Source organism: Rhinolophus sinicus, linkage group LG09 (assembly GCF_036562045.2).
Source record: "Rhinolophus sinicus isolate RSC01 linkage group LG09, ASM3656204v1, whole genome shotgun sequence".
Lineage (NCBI taxonomy): Eukaryota > Metazoa > Chordata > Mammalia > Chiroptera > Rhinolophidae > Rhinolophus > Rhinolophus sinicus.
The window spans coordinates 19,918,763-19,941,159 of record NC_133758.1 but is presented as its reverse complement, the minus strand read 5'-3'; the positions used below and the strand labels follow the sequence as shown (position 1 = coordinate 19,941,159).

General features: G+C 36.7%; 1 protein-coding gene across 4 annotated transcripts in view; it reads right to left on the bottom strand.

Moving 5' to 3' along the window:
- DYM (dymeclin) overlaps positions 1-22,397 on the bottom strand; it is a 269,770-nt gene that overhangs the window by 67,198 nt on the left and 180,175 nt on the right. For all 4 annotated transcript variants that reach the window (XM_019721433.2, XM_074340000.1, XM_019721409.2 and 1 more), the window contains one exon: positions 18,992-19,094. In XM_019721433.2, coding sequence (XP_019576992.1) covers positions 18,992-19,094 — 103 coding nt within the window. The remainder of the gene's footprint in view (positions 1-18,991; positions 19,095-22,397) is intronic.

Below are 22,397 nucleotides of genomic sequence, written 5' to 3'. Positions count from 1 at the left end.
TGTTGTTAATTCACTGGCACACATACTGAAAAGCTTTGTGACCATGTTATTTCTAGCTAGAACTGGATTTGTCCCAAAATATCGAGCTTCTGATAGCAAGAACTAGCTTTATATTACATGCAAAATCACAGCTGAAGAATAAATCCTGTGACCAGATGAGACAATGTGTAACCTTAATAATGCAAGGGGAGTTGGGGGGGGAGGGCGAGAGCAGGAGGTAGCATTGTGGCACCACGGGTCTTATGTGGGAATGTAAAACGAAGTGGTCTTTTTCTTCATTCCTTGGACAGGGTTTGAATGTGGCCCACAAGCCTAAAGTAGAACCCTGGGAAGTCTGTTATTTAAAACATGCTTACTGGTTGCAGGAAGGCGAGATAATGGTGGCTGCTAGGGGTCAGTGGATAACTTTACATGTTTTTCCATACCTGGAAAATAGCCAGGGAGCTCACAAAAAAGGAATGTTCTCATTGAAATCCAACTAAGTTGCAGCCTCCAACAATCATATTACCTTAGCAGGCTACTCACACGGGGCAGAAAGTGGGTGCAGAAGAGTGCTTCCCCCGCTGCCTCAGGCCCTCCTACTGGCAGAAGAGAGTAAGCCTGGAGTTTCTGTTTTGTTTTTTAAAATTCAATGTTTTGCCTTAAGAATTAGTATTCGTTTCCATTCTTCTTCAAAATACATTGGTTTTGTTAAAAAAAAAAGAAATACCCTTCCACATTGTATAAAAGTATTATCTGAGTAAAACAATTCTCTAGGAAGAAGTACCTTTTTTTTCTTAATGGCTTTGATAGGCCTCCCATCACCTCAATTTGAAATACAAGAGTCCCAGTTCTAGCCCCAGCTCTGCCAATAACTAGCTGTATGACCTTTGGTAAGTCACTTAACCCAAGTTGCAGTTTTTCATTTGCAAAAACAAGTGCTTATGAGATTTAAAAAATCTCTTCCTCTTCTTCAGTCTCACCTTCCATAAAGAAGATAGAACATACTGAATTTAGAAAATAAATTAGAGTAACCAAAAATGTGATTAGGGTAGAAGAATCAGCGTTTGTTAATTATCTTTCATATTGTTAATGCAAGGAAAGGAAGTGATCTCTACACTTGAATATCATGGATTTCACGTGAACTTCAGAGACCTACGATGTTTGGTGCCCTTTTTTCATTCTTTTCTTGGGAAGAAGTGTCAGTGGTGCTAAGAAGGGCAGTGAACAATCACATACAAGGCAGCATGTATGAAGACGAAGTTTAAAAAACAAAAGAAAAGAGGAAAAAGGGAAGTAGCTGAAAGTCAGGAGAAAGAAGCCCTAGATTGGGTTCTAGTCTCACTTTTGCCAGGGACTGGACAAGTCTCTCTCGGGGCCTCAGTTCCAGCAAATGTAAAATAAAAGCGCTCTCTGGGGCGATGCAGGGAGACACTGGTTTCTGCTTAGGATGTGGAAAGCTACAAAGAATGCGTCTCCTGCCCTAAGAATGAGAAAAAGCCAGATAATCTAATAAACCATAAGTCTTAAGGCCATCAGAGAATGATGATGATGATTTTGCAAGGCAATCAAGGGAAATGAAGTCCCCAGAGGGACGAGTCCCTGTAAAAAAGGGAACAGAAGCACTCACTTGCTTTTGGCAGAGCACCGGAGGAAGAGGTGGGTAAAAAAAAACATCAGCTAAAATTTCAATGAATTCTTAAAGGCAAAGTGTGGTCTAATGTGTCAGTCTGGAAAGGTGGAGTAGCAGACACAATGCAGTTTGCATTCACTCAAAAGCTCTTTTCCACTGGTCTTCACCCGCTAACAGTAACTCAGGACGTGCAGCATTGTCTTAAGCAGTGAGAACAGATACTGAAGATATAAAATAAGATGCAGCTCTTGCCCCGTCTTTCACCTTGGCGTTACAAAATCCTGTCTAAATTCGTAAGGCAGACATATCTCAGAAACACTTTCTGCAAGATATGTAAGGAATTTAACATTGAGAAAAGGGAACAAAAACTTGTTATTTTTACTTGGAAATAATATTGCAAATATCACTGAGGGATGCTGAACCTCAATCTAGATACCAAAAACTCTTCATGGATTTAAATCAGGGCAATTACTCTATATATTAAAGACGCCCTGGCTTTATGGAAAATTGGCCCGAGGACAGAAGAGGAATTCTGCGCCACAGGCTCTGTGGTCAACCATGCTGCCCTTTGAATCCTGTTCTACCATTTACCTTCTGTGTGACCTGGGGCAAAATTCTAAACCTTGATTTCTTTATCAGCAAAACTGTTACAGTGGAGTGGAAACGAAATAATCAATATGTAAAACACCTACCCCAGATGCTTAACATATAGTAGCTGCTTAAGAAATCATTGCTCTTACTAATAAAGGCAATAGTAATAATGAATGAAAGTTTCCTATTAGATACAGATGTACTTGGGAGGTATATTAACTCCATCAGGCAGTGAGTCAAACAACTGTCATGTTTTCCGATTTGAACTTTCATGTCTATTTAAAGAAAAGTACTTCCATGATGTTGAAATTTGAATTTCAGAACATTTGTGTGAATTACAATGAAATGCACTAACTGTGAATCTGAGATTTTTTAAAAGAACCTAAATACTATTGTTATACTAAAACAGCTAATCCCCTTAGGAAATATTATGTTCAAAAATCTTCCAAGTCTAATGCTGAAATATAGGTAACCCCTGACCGAAGACAGCTTGATTCAAAGCCCACTGCTTTATAACCATATTCCCAGTCATGACCAAAAGTTATATTCACGGCTGCCTAATGACTGGGACCAATGCCTACATTTTGTCCAAACCACTGCCAATGCTCTTGACCCAGTCAAGGTCACTGGCAATGAGGGTGACTCAGTCTGCTGCTACAATGAGAGGAAGGGGTCACTTGAAGAAGTTGCCATGGAAATTGTCTATCACCCAACAATTACGATTCCAAAACTTTGGGAGGCAATCCTATATTAAATTTGCAAGTTATTTCTTGTGGCCGAAATTAATTTTAAAAGCAGTTTAAGGCCCACACAGTAATGAAGAATGCTTACTACAGGAAGAGTTACTAAAACAAGATGTCTTCAGTCCAAATGTCATTGGACTTATATTTTCAAAAACCTCAAACACACCCAAAAACATGTATGTAACCCAATTTTTACTGTGTTGTTGTTTATGATACAGGTTATAACATACTTTTTCATTCACTATAATCTATTTTTGTGTTTCTATAATATGAAATTAGTTTTGGGAAACGGAACCTAACATGTGTGACAGTGATAAGGATCCGACTTAAAATGGTTCCCTCTAGGTCACAGACTAGCAATCAATTAAGTCATGAGTTGGGGCTGCCTGTCAATTTTGCTATATGGTGCCAATTTCTTTGGAAGAGAGAGATACTTTTAATTTTACTTTCTGGATATTTTTCCTGGACCAAGGTTGGTAGAAACAACTATCAATATGTAAATGATAAAATAAACATAGGGTGGGTAAAACCCTAATGCAGCATAAACAAAATCCTTCTTTTAAAGGCAATGAAAAAGTTGATATTAATATAGAAATATAGAAAAAGGCTGTTAAAGGAATCTCGAGGCAAAATCTAGTTGGCAAGAAGGAATATGATTCCCACTTTTCCCTTCTTCCATTGCACTTCTTTAGTCTACTTACATCAATTTGGGACTAAGAAAAGATTTTGTTATAAGAAAGATATGGAATGCAAAGAGGTTTTAGAGTAATGTGTACAGTGTAACAAGAAAACTTTCAAGTAGTAGTCAATGCCAACAAAGCTAAAATTGAGTTGGTGGCACTTCTCATAAAAGCATAGTGACAGTACAAGGAAGTACTATAACGAAGATGTAGCTTTCTCTACAATATGTAGACCATTAAGTGGCAATTTAACAATAATTGCCTTTGGTCAGCTGTCCAGTAAGTTTGCAAATAAGAGACAGGCAGTTTTGTTTTTACTTTAGTTAAAGAAAAACCATGGTATCCGTAAGGTCTAAAGTCAGAGATGTCATTAGACATACCAGCTAAAGTGGGGCAGAGGGTACATGCGGTACCACGTGTAAATCACAGACATGAGGTGCAACAGAAAGTCTTTTGTAACGGATGCTATTCACCTGATATTGGCAAGGACCTACTAGTAAATGTGCACAGCAGTAACTACAAATAAATATTTACCTCATTTCGTCAATAAAGCCAATGACCAGTTAAAACTTTCCTGAAAATCTTTTGGTTTTACCAAACAATCACACTGGGAGTAAGGTGAACAAGAACTCCCAAATACCCAAAAACAACAATAACAGAGTGGCAGAATAAAATCAATTTTAGCAATTTACAGTCAGCTGAGGGATGGGTTCCAGGACCGCTCCACCACCCAGGATATAAAAATCTGTGGGTCCTCAAGTCCCTTCTATAAAATGGTGTAGTATTTGCATAAAACCTACACACATACTCCCAGATACTTTAAATCATTTCTAGATTACTTACAATACCTAATACAACGTATACGCTATGTAAATAGCTGTTATACTGTATTGTTTAGGGAATGATGACAAGAAAAAAAGTCTGTGCACGTTCAGAACAGACACAACCAACCTCGTAGGCCTAACTACACAGCACACGTCAACAACAACATAACTTTTCCCCCCCCAAATTTTGTATCTGTGGATGCAGAACTCGTGGATATGGAGGGCCAGCTCTCGTTGCTTTCTGAATAAAAATGCCTCTCCAAAAAACATTTATAGCAGTTTTTCCCCTTGTGTTTGATTTGTATTTAGGAAATATGTTGTGACATTATTTGAACTAATTTACTGGTTATTATTCAACAGTCACTGCTAACTCTAACTCTTTGGTATGCCAACAAGACAAATAAAAGAATGATTATAACCTTAATGACTTCGACTTTATGTCAATTAAAATTTGAGTAAATCGGATGAGGAATTAGACATGTTGAGCAAAAAGAATACAAAAACTGAAAGACAAAGACACAGAGGGAGAAATTAAAACTGCATTAACTGTGCACACAGAAATCCAGTTCCAAACCGCCTTTTACAAAAGATCTCAAAAACAGTTGCTATGTGAATACTCCTTACACCTCCTAAGAGCTTTGGTAAGAGCAAAAATACTGAACACCTGCCCAGTGTTCTGTGCTCCCCTGTAATTTACTGGCCATGGTAGGTCTGGTTCAATGTACTCCAAGCAGCTGGGGAAGTTTTATTAACTCCTTTAGGTTACCAGGCTAATTGATGCAATTTCATCAATCCTCCCAATAGCTACCAATTAGCTAACACAATATCCCAGATGAAATTTGTCATTCATTTAACAAATACTGAATGACTAGTGTTATGAAAAGGCACTGGATTAAAGCAGTGACCAAGGGACGTAATCCCCGCCTATGTTAAGTTCAGAGTCCAGTGGGAGAGAACTGTGAACTGTGGGAAATGCTAGGAAGGCAAAAAAAAAAAAAAGGGGGGGGGGGGTGGAGAACAAGGATGATAAATAAATGAAATTTAGACTGAGACCTGAATAAAAGCAGCACAGGAAGTGTCACACTTAAGACTTCGCATTATGATGCTTTCAAGAGTTTCAGTCAGTGTCATTAGATTTCCAATTAAATATGGAAGAATATCAGAAGTAGGAGAAAATGCCTTATTGTGGAATGCATAATTTATTAGCAGTTTTAGCCAATCTCTCAAAAATCAGACTACGCTTTATAGAGTGAGGGTGCTGACGAGACCCTTACTTTACAGGCTAAGACTTGGAGGATAATATATTAAATTCACTTTTGAAAATGATCCTAAATATTAATTGTACATGAGGGTCTGTCTTCCTGTTCTTATTTTTCTTTTCCCTAAGCTTTTATTTCAATTTTAATTTTATCAAAGTAACAAATGAGTATCGTTTGAAAGTCAAGAATACTACAGGATTCAACAAAAAGAGAGCAGTCTCCTGGACCCATCCTTTCCTTTCCCCAACTCCCACTCCCCAGAGCCAAATATTTTGAGCCATTTTATCTATTTCCTCCTCCATCTGTCTTCGTATTCTGAAATAATACATGTGTTGGTATTTCTTAATTTTTTAATTTTCAATCACCTATTGACTTCTTTACCCTTGAAAACTGAAGCTTTTCCTCTTCTAAATTAATTTTAGAATCACTTAAGTTTTTCTGATTTGCTAAATTGTGAAAATACCCATTTTTTAAAACCTCCATATGAAGGAGACAACTAAAAAGAAATAGATACATTTCTAAAGTGCTGAAAGAAATGAAAGCGAGATTTAACTGGGAACCTGAGAATAAGATCATGATTCAAATTTTATGACACTGCTCTGAGACAATGGCAGTTAACCAAATACCCTTGTATCTGCAAAAATTCAGAAGAGAGCAGTAATTTCTCATGCTTTGTTACTAGAGGAAAATCTGAGACCATGAGACTTGGAGCATTTTCCAGAGCACCTTCTAAATTCAATTAGGCCTCTCTTAACAGTACCCCACGGTCATTCCCTTTGACTGACAAATTTATTTTGTAACTTTCAGAATCTGACGAATCCTAGGTGGTTGTTTTATTCCTTTTCTTTTCCTCTTTTGTTTTCTCTTCTTTTCTTTCTTTATAAGAGTCTGGCGTTCCCAATAGGCACAGCAGTGATCCTGCTGGCTTTCTCTTTCTCCTGTGCTATTACATTTAATTTGTGTGCTTTTATAACTTTGTACTTACGCCCACAGGCTTTTGAACAATGGGTACTCATTCAATAAATCCAAGAAATAAATGACTTGATGATTGTAAGTGCTTTGAACTCAATGGACAGAAGGCTTACATAAGTAGCATAATAGTAAGGACAGTAGGATGAAAGATTGAAAAGAAAAAACAATCTAAAGCTTTTACAAAAGCCAAACACACACACACACACACACACACACACACACACACACACTCACACGCACTGTCATCCTTTGTTACACAGCACTCATTTTACCCATTTGCACTCAGTTCTCAAAATCTCTTCCTGTATATTTTTTGAGAGTAAAAATGGGAAATATGCAAAAATACATTACACATGCTTTCAAGAAGTATTTCCTTTGAACCATGGACGGGATGGTGACTGCAAAGCTTATTATATAATATAAGAGATACTTAAGTATATCCTGCAATCTCATGGGAATAATCCCAGGGCTACGATGAGGCCATTTGGAGCGTCCTACAACCTGAGTTGTGCGAGTACACTTTGACTGTAATACTTTTCACTTGGTTTACTAAGCATAACTTAATTTCAAATCTGATAGACATAGATTAAAAGAAAATTAATCAGGTTATTTAGATACTATGAGGTTTACTATTACCAGTACTGATATAAAACTTGCATTTTAAACGAGCTTCACTCATTAGTCTACACAAGAACTTCATAAACTTGGGTATGTTAAGAAACAGGAACAGGGGTAAAGACATACTGAAAGGTAAGAATGGCTCACTAGGATATTGAAAATAATTAATTTTATACTCTTTCTTTCCTAGACTTCAATTAAAAAATCTAATTCCTAAAAGAATCTTCTCATGACTAATGTAGCTACCTGTCAGCTTATACTATTCAAATTAATTCCCATTTCTGTATGCCCAGATACCATCTCTGTTTTTCCAAACCTAGTGGATATGTTTTAATCCTCACTTCATCCTCAATCTTCAGTCTGTAGTTGGTTCACCATTTCTTCTTCTGTCAGACATGTCCATCTGAAACCATGCACTTGGGGTTTCCCCCGTCCCTCCTGTCACAAGCATTTCCTCTTCTATCCAATTTCTGAAGGTTGGAGTCCTCTCAGAGCTCTGGACCAATCCCTCTATCCTTCTCATGCCACTTTCTCTTTCACTGTTTCTCATCAATTGCCATGGCTCTGAATATCCTGTTCAGGTTGATGACATCTACGTTTCCATTTCCAGTCTAGACTTCTCTCAGTTTTGAGCCACTGTCATCTCTGACCACCTTCGTTTAACTGGCCTCTCAATCTCAACTCTTACCTCTTTAAATCACTTCTCCATAATACTTTTTCAAAGGTACACCCATTGTTCAAAACCCTTCATTGACTTTATGCTGAACTATATGGATAACATCCCAAATCCTTACAAAGAATAGTTGATCAGGCCTGGCATAGCCTAAACCTGACATTGACCTAAACCTCCAGTCTCATTTAATGCTACTCTCCAAGACATTTAGCCTGCTTACAGTTTGCTGAATAAACAGAGCTCTGTCCTGCCTCAGGGCCTTTGCACATGCTATTTAAAACACTCTACCCTGACTCTTTCTCTGGCTGACTCTTACTCATCCATCAGGTCTCAGTTAAATATCACTTTCTCACAGAGCAAATACCCCATCTCCTTGACACACCCAAATCTAAATTAGGATTCTCACCGTTCTCTTGCACTATGTCACAGTTATTTTCCCTAGGCCTACTTATAATTCTGTATTTATTTGCTTGCTAACTGATTGTTCTTTTCCTCCACTAGCTCCCTGAGGCGGGGCAGGGTCCATGTCTGTTCATTCATCACTGTATGTTCAATTTCTAGAGCAAAACATTACATGAATAAAATCATATATTTTGAATGGATGATGACCTTCTTGAATTTATGCTGCTATACTTTTGTATTTATTGTAGTTAATCCTATTTAAAAACTAACAATAAATAGCTAATTAAAAATAGGGCTGTTGTGCTTATATTCAGATATGGAAATTGAAATTCAAAAAGATTAAGTAGTCACTTCCATTATGTTCTTGGAATCAGTTCTAGAGCATTTGTGTTAGATGCAGACCTCATTTTTTGTACTTAAATCTCTAGTGGGGAAAAAAAGAGTACTTTATTTGCATCTGGTACCTCAAAAGTCCTTTCTGGTATAGGATTTACATGTTACTTGAAAAAGAGCAGGTTAACACTGGGCCTCACTATGCTAGTTACCTTTAATTTGCCACAATCACCCACAACAGAGCACTCCATCATTCTTTGAATAGAAAGGTGATAAGTCTCTGTTGATAAACAAAATCCAGCGAAACAAAGAAAAGATACATGCTCAAATTTCAAAAGTTGAGAAAAAGATACAGTTTAATAGTATGTTCTAAAGCCGTAATTCAGTCAGAAATAGAATACTTATATTCAGATAAATTTTGCCCAGGAAGGACATATGGAAAAGCTCCTTTTACCTTCCATTCCTGAACAATGACAAATATATTTGAATGAATACAACCATTTTATGATATCCATCATTTATTGAAAACCTATGATCATGGCATTATGCCAAGAATGTTATATGTATAATCATTAATATTCAATCCAACTCTACAGAGCAGATAATAGGATCCTCATTTTATAGATGAGATAACTGAAACTCAGAGAGCCACAATAACTTGTCTAAGGTCGCTAACTAAATATTTAGGTAACATACCTACTAAGTGTTAAAACTGAATTAAGTCTAACTTGCAGTGTAAACTTATTCTATTCTGCTACAGTGCACTGAAAAGAGAATTTTAAATAGCCTTCTCAATAATAAGCTTTAGTTTTTAGCGATGGGAGAATAAAGGACATATTTTCCCATCATTCAGGTGGTAGAAGCAATAATATTTACATAGTACTTGTTATATGCCAAATATTGCACTAAGTACTTTCTATGCATTCTTTCATTTAATTCTCACAACAATCCCATGAGCTAGGCATTATTGTTTTTATTGAATAAATGAGAAAACCACAGATCAGAGGGGTTAATAAGGTCAAGGTCACATGAAGGTTAAATCTAGTTCTTTTGGATTCCAGTGCTCGTATTCTTTAAAAAAAAAAAAGTTGTAAAAGACACACAACATTTACATCTTAACCATTTTTCTACCAGCTCAGTACAGTTAAGAATATTCACATTGTTGTGCGTTTTCTTTATCCTGCTTTATTTTCCCATGGGAACTTCTACCATTTCATTCATTGACCCACGCATGTAATCATTATACATCTCTCTTCATTAGAATGTGGGCTTCATGAGGGCATACATTTTTATCTTCAATGATGTCTGAGGGCAGAGAAAGTGCCTGAAAAAATATTAGTTGCTCAATACTTGTTGGATGAAAGAATAAGGCATTCCAAGAACTATATGGAAATGTGTTTATCCACGCATTACTCTTTTGTAACTGGTACTACTGTTAACCAGAAGAACATTAGTAATTATATGGAGCATTCAAAATGGGTATGGGAAACTTAGGACTTGGAGTTGGTTAATGAGTTAAAGCACTACTAATAATGAAACAAAAGTTACTCTGACTCTAATCTGAATTCATTGACCAGTAGGAAACAACTTTGTAAGAAAGTTAATACCTGGTTATTAAAGGCTCAGTACTTTTTAGGCTTTGAACATGACCCGAAAAAGGATACATCATTAATTCAATCACTAAGTTGATCAACTAGCACTGTATCCTAAAGGAAAAAGGTATGTTTCAGAGCAACACAATACTCTCCTCATGACCTCAGTCAAAATAAAATTTGGGATCACAGAAAATAACAAGTGAGAGATTACAAGTATCTCAAATACGTGAAAATAATCAAACATATCTGCCCTATTGAATATTAAACAAACATACTAGTTAATTTCATTTCTTAGTACATAAAGGAATGAAACTTAGTTCTTATATGTTAAGTATCCAAAAATAACTGCTTTGTTGTATTAACAAATCAAGAAAACCAATACACCCAATCATAGAATAGCCTCTAACAACTGTCAAAATACAAATTAACTTGCCTTTCTGCTTACCAAAGTATACCACTTCTCATGACTAAGATCTCCAAAATTCACATCTCAGAAACTCAAATAATTTATGAATAAATTAACAATCTGGGCTTAACCTTATCTAGTGTTAATTAAATCTTCTAATAATACCTAAAGTCTAGATAAACTCTGAAACTTTCATGTACATTTTTGCATGTATAAAGTGATCCCCTAATATTCTTGTAAGGATTCTTGACAATATTCCAGAAATCCATGAAATTTCCTGAAAAACAGGCAAAGCTGAGTTCTCAAATACAATTTGTTTTTAGAAATTAAATCAACTTAAGAGTTGCATTTCCATTCATACAATCAATAAGATTACTCGTTTTTGGGGGTCTTATCTGGAGAAACTAAAATAAAGTGCGATTTTAAAAACATTTGCAGCTTTGACTATAATCAACTGTAATAATAAGATACCAGCTCAAAAAAATTCTTTTCATTTAAACCTCTTTTGTAATACTGCTTTTTAATAACCCTCATAATAGCTGAATTAAAGGACCCCAACAGAAATCATTCATCCCACATAAAACAAACATTGCCTTTTCTTCTTAGCTTTGTTTTACAAGCTACATTATTTCCAGATGACGCTTGAGGGGACTATGGTTTCAAGAATTAGATGCTTAAATAGACAGCTGCTTTCTATTTGCCATGCAAATCAAGGATATATCAAAGAAAATTCCAAATAGTAGACTTCTTTTCTTCCTATTAGGAACTACAAACTAAGGCAGAAAGGGAGAGAGAGGGAGAAACAAAATTTGAGCAAACAGAAAATTAATCATTTCTTAAATAACAAAGAAAATTTGAAAAAATCTCAGGAAAAGGTGTTTTATTAGCTTTGCACAGCAGCAGGTAAAGAATTTTTTCACTACAATGGGAAGGGGAGAAAAAGGAAATTGTGATCACTGGTTTTTACAAATTTATCACACATTGCTACTGAATTTAATATGCATGGGTTATTTTTTCTGTGTTCTTTAAACTTCACTCACAATGTTAATTAATCATTGCCAGATTTCAATGCAAACACATCCTATTTCCTTTTATAAGCCAGTGGAAGGAACATAAAAGTTATTTAAGTATTTTAATGATAATTTAAAAAAATCATTTAAAAGAATATTCTACCACACTCCGTAAGAAAGGACAAGACAAACTTCCTCTCCAGGAATGAAGAAAGGGCAACATCCTTTCCCTCAGTTGAGGTATGCTTTTTAAGAATGAAGAAATTATTATTATTTTTTAACAAGAGGGGAGCCCTCAAAATAAATATGGTCCTTACAGGCATTTTTAGAACCTTTCTGGAACTCCTCATTCAGAAGTGCATCCAAAGCCAAGTTATAATACAACCAAGAAAACTGGTCTTATGTTGTCAGTCCTGGTTTTTAATGAGGAAAAAAAAAGTGGCAGCATGGGTGGGGAGCTTGCTCACTTGCTAGAGGGTTCATTTATTTGAATTTTAAAATCAACTGTATCAAAGAAGACGCTTCCTGGGACTCAGTCAATGGGGGGCTTGGGATATATTTCAGCTCAAAGCAGTTTTGTTCTTTAGGGATGTTCACCAACTTTATAGAACCAGATTCAGCTCTGTTTTTAAACACTCATTTCTATATTATGAAAGTAACTATAAAGATCTTGATTGACCTTCCATGGTCCTTCTTGGAGAACTGGTTGATTCTAGGGCTGGAGCAAGGGAAATAACAAGATAAGCTGGAGCATCTTCAGGGTCTTAAAAAAAAAAAAGAAAAAAAAGGTGGGGGAGAGCTGGAAAGAGGAGGGAAAAAAAGGAGCATATTCAAAGGGTAGAGGATACAACCTGAAAGAGGTCCCAATGGCAAAAAGATGGAACAACCTGAGCAACAAAATAACAGTTCTGGATTATAAAACAAGGAATAAAATTAGTATCCAGGAGTCCATACTGATATAAATAATAACTGCATAAGTAAATACATTAGGGAGAGATGACAGTTCTTCCTTGCAAAAAATTCTGTTAATAAATGCAGAAGAAATAAGACAAATAGAAAATCAGTAATAAACCAGTAAACTATGCTGCAGGCAAGATCGATCAATGGGTGCTAAGATTTGTGGGAAAAGGTTACAACAGAAATAGGATACTGACATAATCTCAAAGTATCTCCCCACAATACACAGTAATTACAAGAGGAAAGTTGGCAAGTTTACAGTATAGAATCTTGGTAGACATCATCCTAGTGAAGTGATCAAGGCAAATGTAGGTAAACATCATCAGCAATACATACCAACATCAAGTATTTTCTGATACGATGCACTGAGAAGGGCGTATCACCTCTGTAGTATCCTTTCCAACAATGCATAATGTCAATCTAACCATGAGAAAATCCCACCCGAACCCAAGTGGAGGGACATTCGACAAAGTAACTGACCAGTACCAGTACTCTTCTAAAGTCTCAAGGTCATGCAAGTCAAGGAAAGAGTAAGGAAACATGGTAACAAAATGCAATATCAGACCCTGGATTGGATCCTAGAAAAGAATAAGACCACTAGTGTCAAAACTAGTAATATTTAAATGAGATTTGTATTTTAGTTAACAGTATTGTACCAAGGTTAATTTCTTAGTTTTGATAAATGTTCTATGGTTATGTAAGACATTTGTAAAAGTGAAAGGTGGGTGAGAGATATATGGAAATTATTTAAAACTCCAAGTCTAAAATTATCTGAAAATAATGAACAAAGGAAGAAAGGAGGAAGGGAGGGAGGGGAAAGTAAGTTGGGTGTACACTTGACAAAGATTTTAAGATCTATACCTATGAAGAAGAGGATAATGTAAAGAGTATAAAGTTCTACTTTCTTTTCCCTTCAGTCTGACTCCCCACAGGTAACCACTACTTAATAGTTTCTTGTGCATTATTCCAGAAACATTGAATGCATATTTTCAAACATAATGTACATATAACCTGTCTAATATAAAGTGTGGGTTCTTAAACTGATTTAAGTGTTATATCTTTTCATATAAACCCATATAGATCGAATTTACTTTTTTTTAAAAAAATGGCTGCAGAATATTGCAATGGATGAACTTATACTTCATTTAATCTGTCCCCTATTGATGGATATTTTGCTTGTTCCCAGGTTTTTGCTCTTAAACCAGGTTGAAAAATATGCATACCTCTGTGTAACTACTTAGCTAATTGATTTTAGCAGGTTCAAAAGTCAAGTCATTGCTTAAGAAACGTATTTTCCATTCTTGAAAATATTAACTTTTTCAAAGTCTAAGATTTATTTTCCTACATCCACCCTCATGCCATAATGCCAGCCAAGCTGATATCTAGCTGCTATTACACTCAACAAACAGCTTTTTTCCTAGTGCTTCAAGTACTACTTTTTAAAAAACTGGCTTCATTGAGATAAAATTCACACATCATAGACCTCACCTAATTAAAATGTACACTTCGATGGTTTCTAGTACATTTACAGAGTTGTACAATCATCTCCACAATCTAATTTTAAAACATTTTCATCATCCCCAACAGAAACTCTGTACTCATTAGCAGTCACTTCCTACCCTGATCCATCTATGACATTTCATGTTCTCAAGGTTTATCCATATAGACGCACATGTCGGTACTTCATTCCTTTTTATTGTTAAATAATATTCCATTGTGTGGATATACCACATTTAATTAAATCCATTGACCAGTTGATGGACATTTGGGTGGTTGCTTGGTTGCTGTTTTTTTGGCTATTATGAGTAATGGTGCCATGAACATTACATTTTTGCGTGGATATATGTTTTCAATTCTTTAGGGGTATTTATAACCATATGCTGGGTCATATGGTTATTCTTTGTTGAGCCCTTTGAAAAACTGCAAATTGTTCTCCAGAGCAGCTGCATAATTTTACGTTCTCACCAGCAGTTATATGAGGATTCTAATTTCTCCACACCCTCCCTGCACATGTGATTATCTGCCTTCCCGATTCTAGTCATCCTAGTGGATGTGAACGTCACTGTGGTTTTGATTTGTATTTCCCTTGTGGCTAATGATGTGGAGCATCTTTTCACATGCTTGTTGGTCACTTGTATGTCTCCTTTGGAGAAACGTCTATTCAGACTGTTTGTGCATATTTTCTTAATGTAGTAAAGCTTTGCTGCTGACTAGCATCGGTGTCCAGCCGGGTAACTCAGTGAGCTGCCCATGAGGTGATTTGGGGGTCCAGACACTGCCATCCTCTGTGAGATCTCAGAATCTCCCCCTGGATTTCCTTCACCTACCTAGCAGACAAGGAGGGAAGAAAAGTATGGAAAATGGTGCAGTGGTGACATCACTTCCTCCTACACTCCACCAGTGAGAGCTAGTCAGATGCCCCCTATCAGGAGGCAAGGATGCTGGAAAATGTTGCTTAGCTGTGTAATCAGGAAAGGAAATGGTTTTTTCTGATTCTGGCTCCTTACTCTTTTTGGTTTGTACCTTTGCATTGACTGTTTGAATTGAGATGGGAGAGTGTGTCTTACTGAAAGGTTCAAAAGTCCTTTGATGATCAAAGGGCAATATAATTGGGTTCCGTATGGTTCCACCCAGAATAAAAGTTAGATTCTTTTCATCTCAAAATAGTTGCTGATTTTAGAAATTAGGAAAACAAAGCTTATGTGACATTGTGATAATATTCGGAATTAAAAACCATGGTTACAGGGCTGGCCCGGTGGCTCAGGTGGTGGGAGCACCGTGCTCCTAATGCTGAGGTCGCCAGTTCGAGTCCCACATGGGCCAGTGAGCTGTGCCCTCTACAGCTAAGATTGTGAACAACAGCTCTCCCTGGAACTGGGCTGCTGTGAGCAGCTGGAGCTTGGTGTGAGCTGCCACGGGCTGCTGTGTGCTGCCGTGGGCTGCCGTGTGCTGCTCTGGGCTGCCATATGCTTCCATGAGTGGCTGGCAGCCAGCGTGAATGACCAGCAGCCTGTGTGAGCGGCCAGCAGTCATCGCGGCCAGCAGCCAGTAAGAGCTGCTGTGAGCGGCCGACTGACGACTGGCAACCTACTGCCTGAGCCGGGGGGAGTGCAAGGCTCCTCATACCAGCATGGGCCAGGGAGCTGTGTCCTACACAACTAGACTGAGAAACAATGGCTTGAACTGGAGTGGGGGGGGTTGGGAGGGGAGACGGAAGAGGGGGGAAAAATATATATATATATATAAAGGTGCTTAGCATAGTACATAAAACAAACAGAAAAAACCTGGTTATAGTTTAAAAAGCAACAAGTTATTATTTTCCTTTCATTTTCTCTATTAAGGTTCTGTTGTAGATGACCAAAGTTAAGAAGTCATCTCAATTTAAAAAAAATTGTTGAAAGATTCTTCTTTAACAATCCTCCCCTGTCCCTTTAGTCACTGAATTAAATTTTATGAAACCTGATATTAGGACATTGAAGCTCAGTCAAGTCAATTGAACTTCACTTGCTTTCGTAAACACCTTTATTGCCCCTATAGAGCCTGTAGAACTAGCTATCGCTCTCTGTAGAAGGTCTTCTTCCTCCCCACAGAGGACTTGAGTGCAATTTTTGTTTATTTCCCCTTAAGCATCTGGGCATTTCCTCATTATCTAAAACTTGGTTGAAGGCTTCAGGTGTCCCCTGAGAAGTTCAGACCAACATGGTTGTACTAAAGTAATAATACCAATGTTTTTGTAACTTGCTATTTGCTTTCTATGCTGTTACTCAATGGACTTGTGAATTATACAGTATAATGAGAATAAACATTTTCTTAATAAACTCAGAAACCTCTAGGTGGACTGAGAGAACTCTATGTACTACAGTGAGAAGAAAAACATACCCTTATTTTTAAGCACTTATTCCAAATCTTTGCTAATACAGTTTATCCAGTCCTGGTGTAGAAAGTATCCATCAGGGAATCCACTGCTGCCTTAAGACCTTTTCATTTTCCCCTTCCACCTTTTACAAACAAGTGGTTTGAAGCCTTCGTCCAGGACACAGAATTTTCTGTGTTTGTTGGCAAAGATACTTAAGTAAAATTTGGGGGGAAGACAAAGGGAGGAACATATTTTATTCTCCCAGTTAATGACCGATTTAAAAGAGAATGACAATGAGACCATGGTTTCAAAGGTGTAAATCACTTATAGTGTTTTGAGCAATGGGAATGGTGAATGAAACACTTGTGTTATCACAAAAACAAAACACACTTGCAGCGCTTACTTTGAAGGCTGCTGTTTTCTTTAACTACCTTCTGATCAGTGGCAGGAGGAGTGATTCGGTTACCAGCATTACTACTCAATCAGTGTTACCCACCCTCTTCAATGAACTCCGAGGAAAGGCAGCAAAAGTCAAGTTCATAAACCCATTTCGAAAATGTTGTGATTTGTAAAGTCTCATACACACAAATGTTAAAATAATGACTGTCAATGACAGATTCCAAATGGAATTTTCTCCGTATTTCTAGGAAGCAGTTGCTTGAAGAAATTCCTTTTCAGTTAGTGGAAATTTCATGCTAGAAGAAAATAGTCAGTGACTCTAAACACTGTAAAGTTCAATAGGAGAATTCATATGTCCATTAACGAGTTCAACCATCCTTTCATTGCATCATTACCTCCATAATTTGCAAATACTATTAAATATGACCTATTTTCTCAAAGGAATATCAATTTGCTGGTCTCTGATTAAAGAAGAATGCTGCTAGGGTAACCTCAAGACTATATACATTCAACACATTTTTGTGGAATAACAACACAGGAATACTACATAAATCAAATGACAGTTGTATAAAAATAACAAAACATTTACAGATGAACCAAATTCAAATTCTTAATAAACACAATCCCCACTGCCACTCTGACCCTCACTGGGGTTCCCAAGGAGCAATTAGGAAAAAATATTTTTCTTATGACAAGTCACAGCAAGGAGAGAAGTGAGGTATTATGCTAATTTTTTTAAAAAGTTGAGAATATTCAACTAGCAGGAAAATCTTAAAAGATACTTTCTTTTCTTTTCTTTTTTTTCCCCCTGGTGAGAGAAGTATAAACTTCATACCTTAATGGGATGACAGGTCATGTCACACATATACACCCCAAATAAATAAATAAAAGAAGGAAAATCGCACAAGTCAGGTTGTGGCTGCACGTAGCTATCTCTGTTTATCAGCGACTGCTGTCTGGACTGGGTGCTGTTCCCACAGACTCACATCAGCACAACCATTTGGAAATGACACGAACCACAGGAAACAAGCAAAACAACTCTTTAGCTGTCTGGTCTGCATCACCACTTCAAACTCAGAATCTGAAAATTCGCTCACAAAGTCTCTACATATCAACCCACTAAGTTGTTGTCTGGAGATTTAGGGAGGCCCTTCTTCGAGCCTGAGGAACTACTTCTGTGGCTTATGACAAGGTAATTTTTAGCATCCTCATCTAAGCCATGTTCCAAAAAATAAGAAACGTCACCGACGGTGGCATGCCCTACAGGAACTCGCAATGCGCTCTCCTTCCTATTACTCCTCCGTGTGCTGCTCCTGTTCTATTCCATTGTCATCCTGAGGTCAGGGGTTAATAAGTTCCTCATCTTTCACGTGGACGGAACAAAGGTAAGATGTTACTGCTGTTCTCTGCTGACCATGGCTGACAAGACGAGAGCAGCAAACTGACGTGAGCAGAGCCAATTAGCCTCTTTCCCAGGAAGTGAGAATTAGGGCTTCAAGACTCATCAGTCAGGTAGAGGGGTGACACTCACAAGGACATGTTATATGTTGGGAGGTAGGAAGGGCAAGGGCTGGGGTCGCTATTTCAGTCAACAAATGGAGAAACGGGCCTATGGGAAGCAGAAGAGTAACACGGGAAAAGCAGCAGAGAACAGAAACGAAATGGCATCAGAAAGAGGATATTCTTGAATCCAATGGCTGATTTCAACATCAGGTTCTTGTTCTCTATGAAATCCAGGTTTACTTTCTTCTCTGCAAAGGTGAGAAACCTTCGCAGACTTTCTATAAAATCCTTCCTCTTATTTTTCTGTAATTAGTGTTAGAAGGTTTCTTGACTAGGGTAATAAGAGTGCTAATTATGAACAATCATTGGTTTAGGGTTGCCTTTCTTCATCCATTTGTTAATAATCATTAAATTTTTTCCCTTGACTTAAGCCATCACTCCTTTATTTCTAGGGCACCAGGGTCAAAGGCAGATCTTGAGAAGAGAGGGGTGTTGTTATTTATTAATTTAGCAATTCAAGAAAAATTTTTTTATTAATAAAGTAAAGTAACTACTTACGTAATCTGGTAGAGGAACATCATTGGAACTTAGCGAACCTCTCAAGGACTGTGTGGCTTGTTCCAGAACTTTGTTGTGTTTTTTAGACAGCAAGGAAAACAAACTGGAAAAAACAAACGAACAAACAAATAAAAACACTAATTATATTAAAAAACTAAATGTCTCCTTTTCTAGGTTTCATGTGGAATGATAAGTTCAGTTATTCTAAAACACACTTGTAGGGCGGCTGGGTGGCTCAGGTTGTTAGAGCGCTGTGCTCCTAACGTAGAGGTCACCGGTTGGATTCCCACATGGGTCAGGGAGCTGTGTCCTACACAACTAGACTGAGAACAACGGCTTGAATTGGAGGTGGGCGGGGTGGAGGGAAGGGAGGCAAACTACAAATAAAAATACACTTGTCCATTATTCTAGAATACACTTGTAATCATGTCTGTGTTAACAGCAGGATCAATAATACTATTGATACAACAAAAGATGAGGTGAGGAGAATGTTTAAATTGTGAAGGTTCTAAAGAGTTAAAAAAGTTTGACAAGTTAAAATTATATTTCAAACAGGAGAAATTTTCAGGAGATTACTATAGTGGAAAAAATTAGAGATTTAGAAAACCTGGATTATAGACTGACTTTCTGAGTAACTCATAGTGTAATCTATGAGTCACGTGAGTTTGTAGCTCAATTTTCACAACTTTCAAATAAGTGTGTTGGATTAGATTACTTCTCTAGTGTAATATAGAGTCTCTGATTTAATATTATAGCTTTACATTCTTATGTCTCAAAAAGAATAACTTTAAATTACTTAAGATTTCTGCCTCTGACCATGATGAATTAACTGATACTGGATAACTCTCCTGCTATAAACAACTAAGAAACTGAACAAAATATATGAAACAACTGTTTTTAGATGTTATACAACAACTGAAAGTGCAGGATTCTAATCCCCAAAAGAAGAGAGTTCTACATGGGCCCCATATGGTGAATTTCTGCCTACAGGCACATTCCAGATTGTGGTTCAGAATGGTGGGACCCAAACAGTACACAGCAATACTGTGCTGATTTGAGAAGACAGAGATATGAGTTTGGGGCTGCTATGGCAGCTGGAATTTGCAGGGCAGATTATTAGACATGAGAGAAATGCAAGAGGGAGGTCCAGAAAATTGCCCAAGAGTCTTCTTGAGTGTTTGGCTAAATACTAAGCTGTATTGTGCAAAGAAAGACCCCATAAGGTGGCAGTTAAACAGCTACCCAGGAGCTGGAAACTGAACAGAGATTTTGAAGGTCACAAAAGTCTGAGGTATGGTGGAGTTCCAACCAGCAAGAATGGATAAAACTCATGGGCATTCAGCTGAATTCTCAGAAAGGCCACACTTTAGTAGGAGTAGGTCTATTCTAATTCAGAGTAAAGATGTATCCTAACAGACTTAAATGAGCAATTTTCAAAGGATAAAATTAATTTACATTAAATGTAAATGGGCTGAAAACTCTGCTTCAATGGCAGAGATTGTCAGACTGAATAAAAAAGCAAGACCCAATCACGTGCTGTTTACAAGAGTCACATTTGCAAATTTAAAGACACAGATTTTGCAACACTAAAATGCTGCAAAAAAGATATGTAACACTAATCATAAGAAAGCTAGAATGGTTCTATTAATATTAGACAGAGTAGGCTTCAGGACAAGAATATTATTATTAGAGATAAAGAGAGAGATTTTATAATGATGAAAGGGCCAATTCACCAATAAGACATAACAACCCTAATGCGTGTGTCTAATAGAGCTTCAAATATACATAATTATATGATTCTAATATTAAATCTATTGTATCTAATAAAATAAAGACAATTCTGATTCCATATACGTTTCCATATAAATCTGAGGTATAATTTGAAGTACTATTTCAATGCCAAAGACATTACTCTAGTAGTTCTTAGTAATATCCTTTTAAATAGAATATTAATTTGAATATCTATTTAGGAAAATCCCTAATTATTTCAGATGGTTTAAATGGGCTATTCACTGAAGACAAGGCTACTAAGTATTCTTTCTAGATTAAGTTTCAAATTGTCAAAGATAAATATTCCTTAAACACTTACTGGTAATGCTGCATGTTGTACAAAGCAAATATAAACAGAGGCAAGAAAATTCTCTAAACCTATATTGAAATACAGTAGGAAGATAATAATTAAGTGAAATAATTACTGAATGAGTAAGTATAAAACTGTATTAATACTGGTTAGGTAATAAACATATGTCTAAAAGAGAGATTTCTTGGAAATGGAATGGTCCACCAAAGTTAGATCTTATGCAGGGGTTAGATCTTATACAGAGTCTTGAAGAAGAAAAAAGATTCGGACAAGAGAAGAGAAAAGGCATTTCTAAACAGAAGGCAAAAGTACAGAGGCAAATAAGAGAAAGTGAGAAAAGTGGACTAAAAATGCAATATAAAGAAGTAGGAAATAAGATTCAATCTCTAAGGTTATGTACATTTTTTTTAAATCGTTGTATTTTTCTGAGTCTTCTCCATTTGAGGTTAGTTTTGCTTTATTTTGTTTTTCCTTTTTAAGGTTAAAAGTAAACACTGTACTTTTTACTCACGCCCATTCCCATGACCCATAGTAGCAGTTCACTGCATATACTTCCAGAAATGCCATAAGCATCCAGACATAAATGAATACTGTCCATATACATCCATTTTTTTCATTCCATAAAATATGAACTGTTCTGTACTTTGCACTTTTCCTACTTAACAATATATTCCTTGATTCATTCAGCAAACATTTTATTGTGTACCAGTTACTTGATACTGAAGCACATGGATATACCATAATTTATTTAACAAGTCCATTATTAATCAATCATTGCAATGTTTCCGGTATTTTATATTATAAGCAGCACTGCAATGAACACTCTTATACATAATTTTTCACCTACCTGAGATGAGATTGTCTTTAGCATAAACACCTTGAAGTAAAACTGTTGAGTAAAAAATTGCTGAACATAATACTGAACGGTATTAGGGGTACATATTTTTAAATGTACAAATTATTTTGCAGTTGATAAAAAGGTAAAAATATACTTGGATAGTGTATAATGCATATTCATACGGAAATGCATAAAGAGGGAAATTAGTAAGATTATTCTAATTGGTTGCAGTACATTTTCTGGAATAAATGGAATTTCAGAAGTTTTCTGAGACAAAGAACTTTGGTGGTTGAATGTAGCATAGGGCATAACAAGACTCAAAGGCATTAACCGGATGCCCAAACAGAAAGGGAGAGCAATAAATATACCTGGAAGAAGTGAGTTCTTGATGTTAGTAAGAGTGAAAGGGGCCAAGTGAAGCAACACAGCACACTTTGTTGGGTTTACAAAATACCAGAGATCAGGTGCTATTTCATGGGTTCAACACA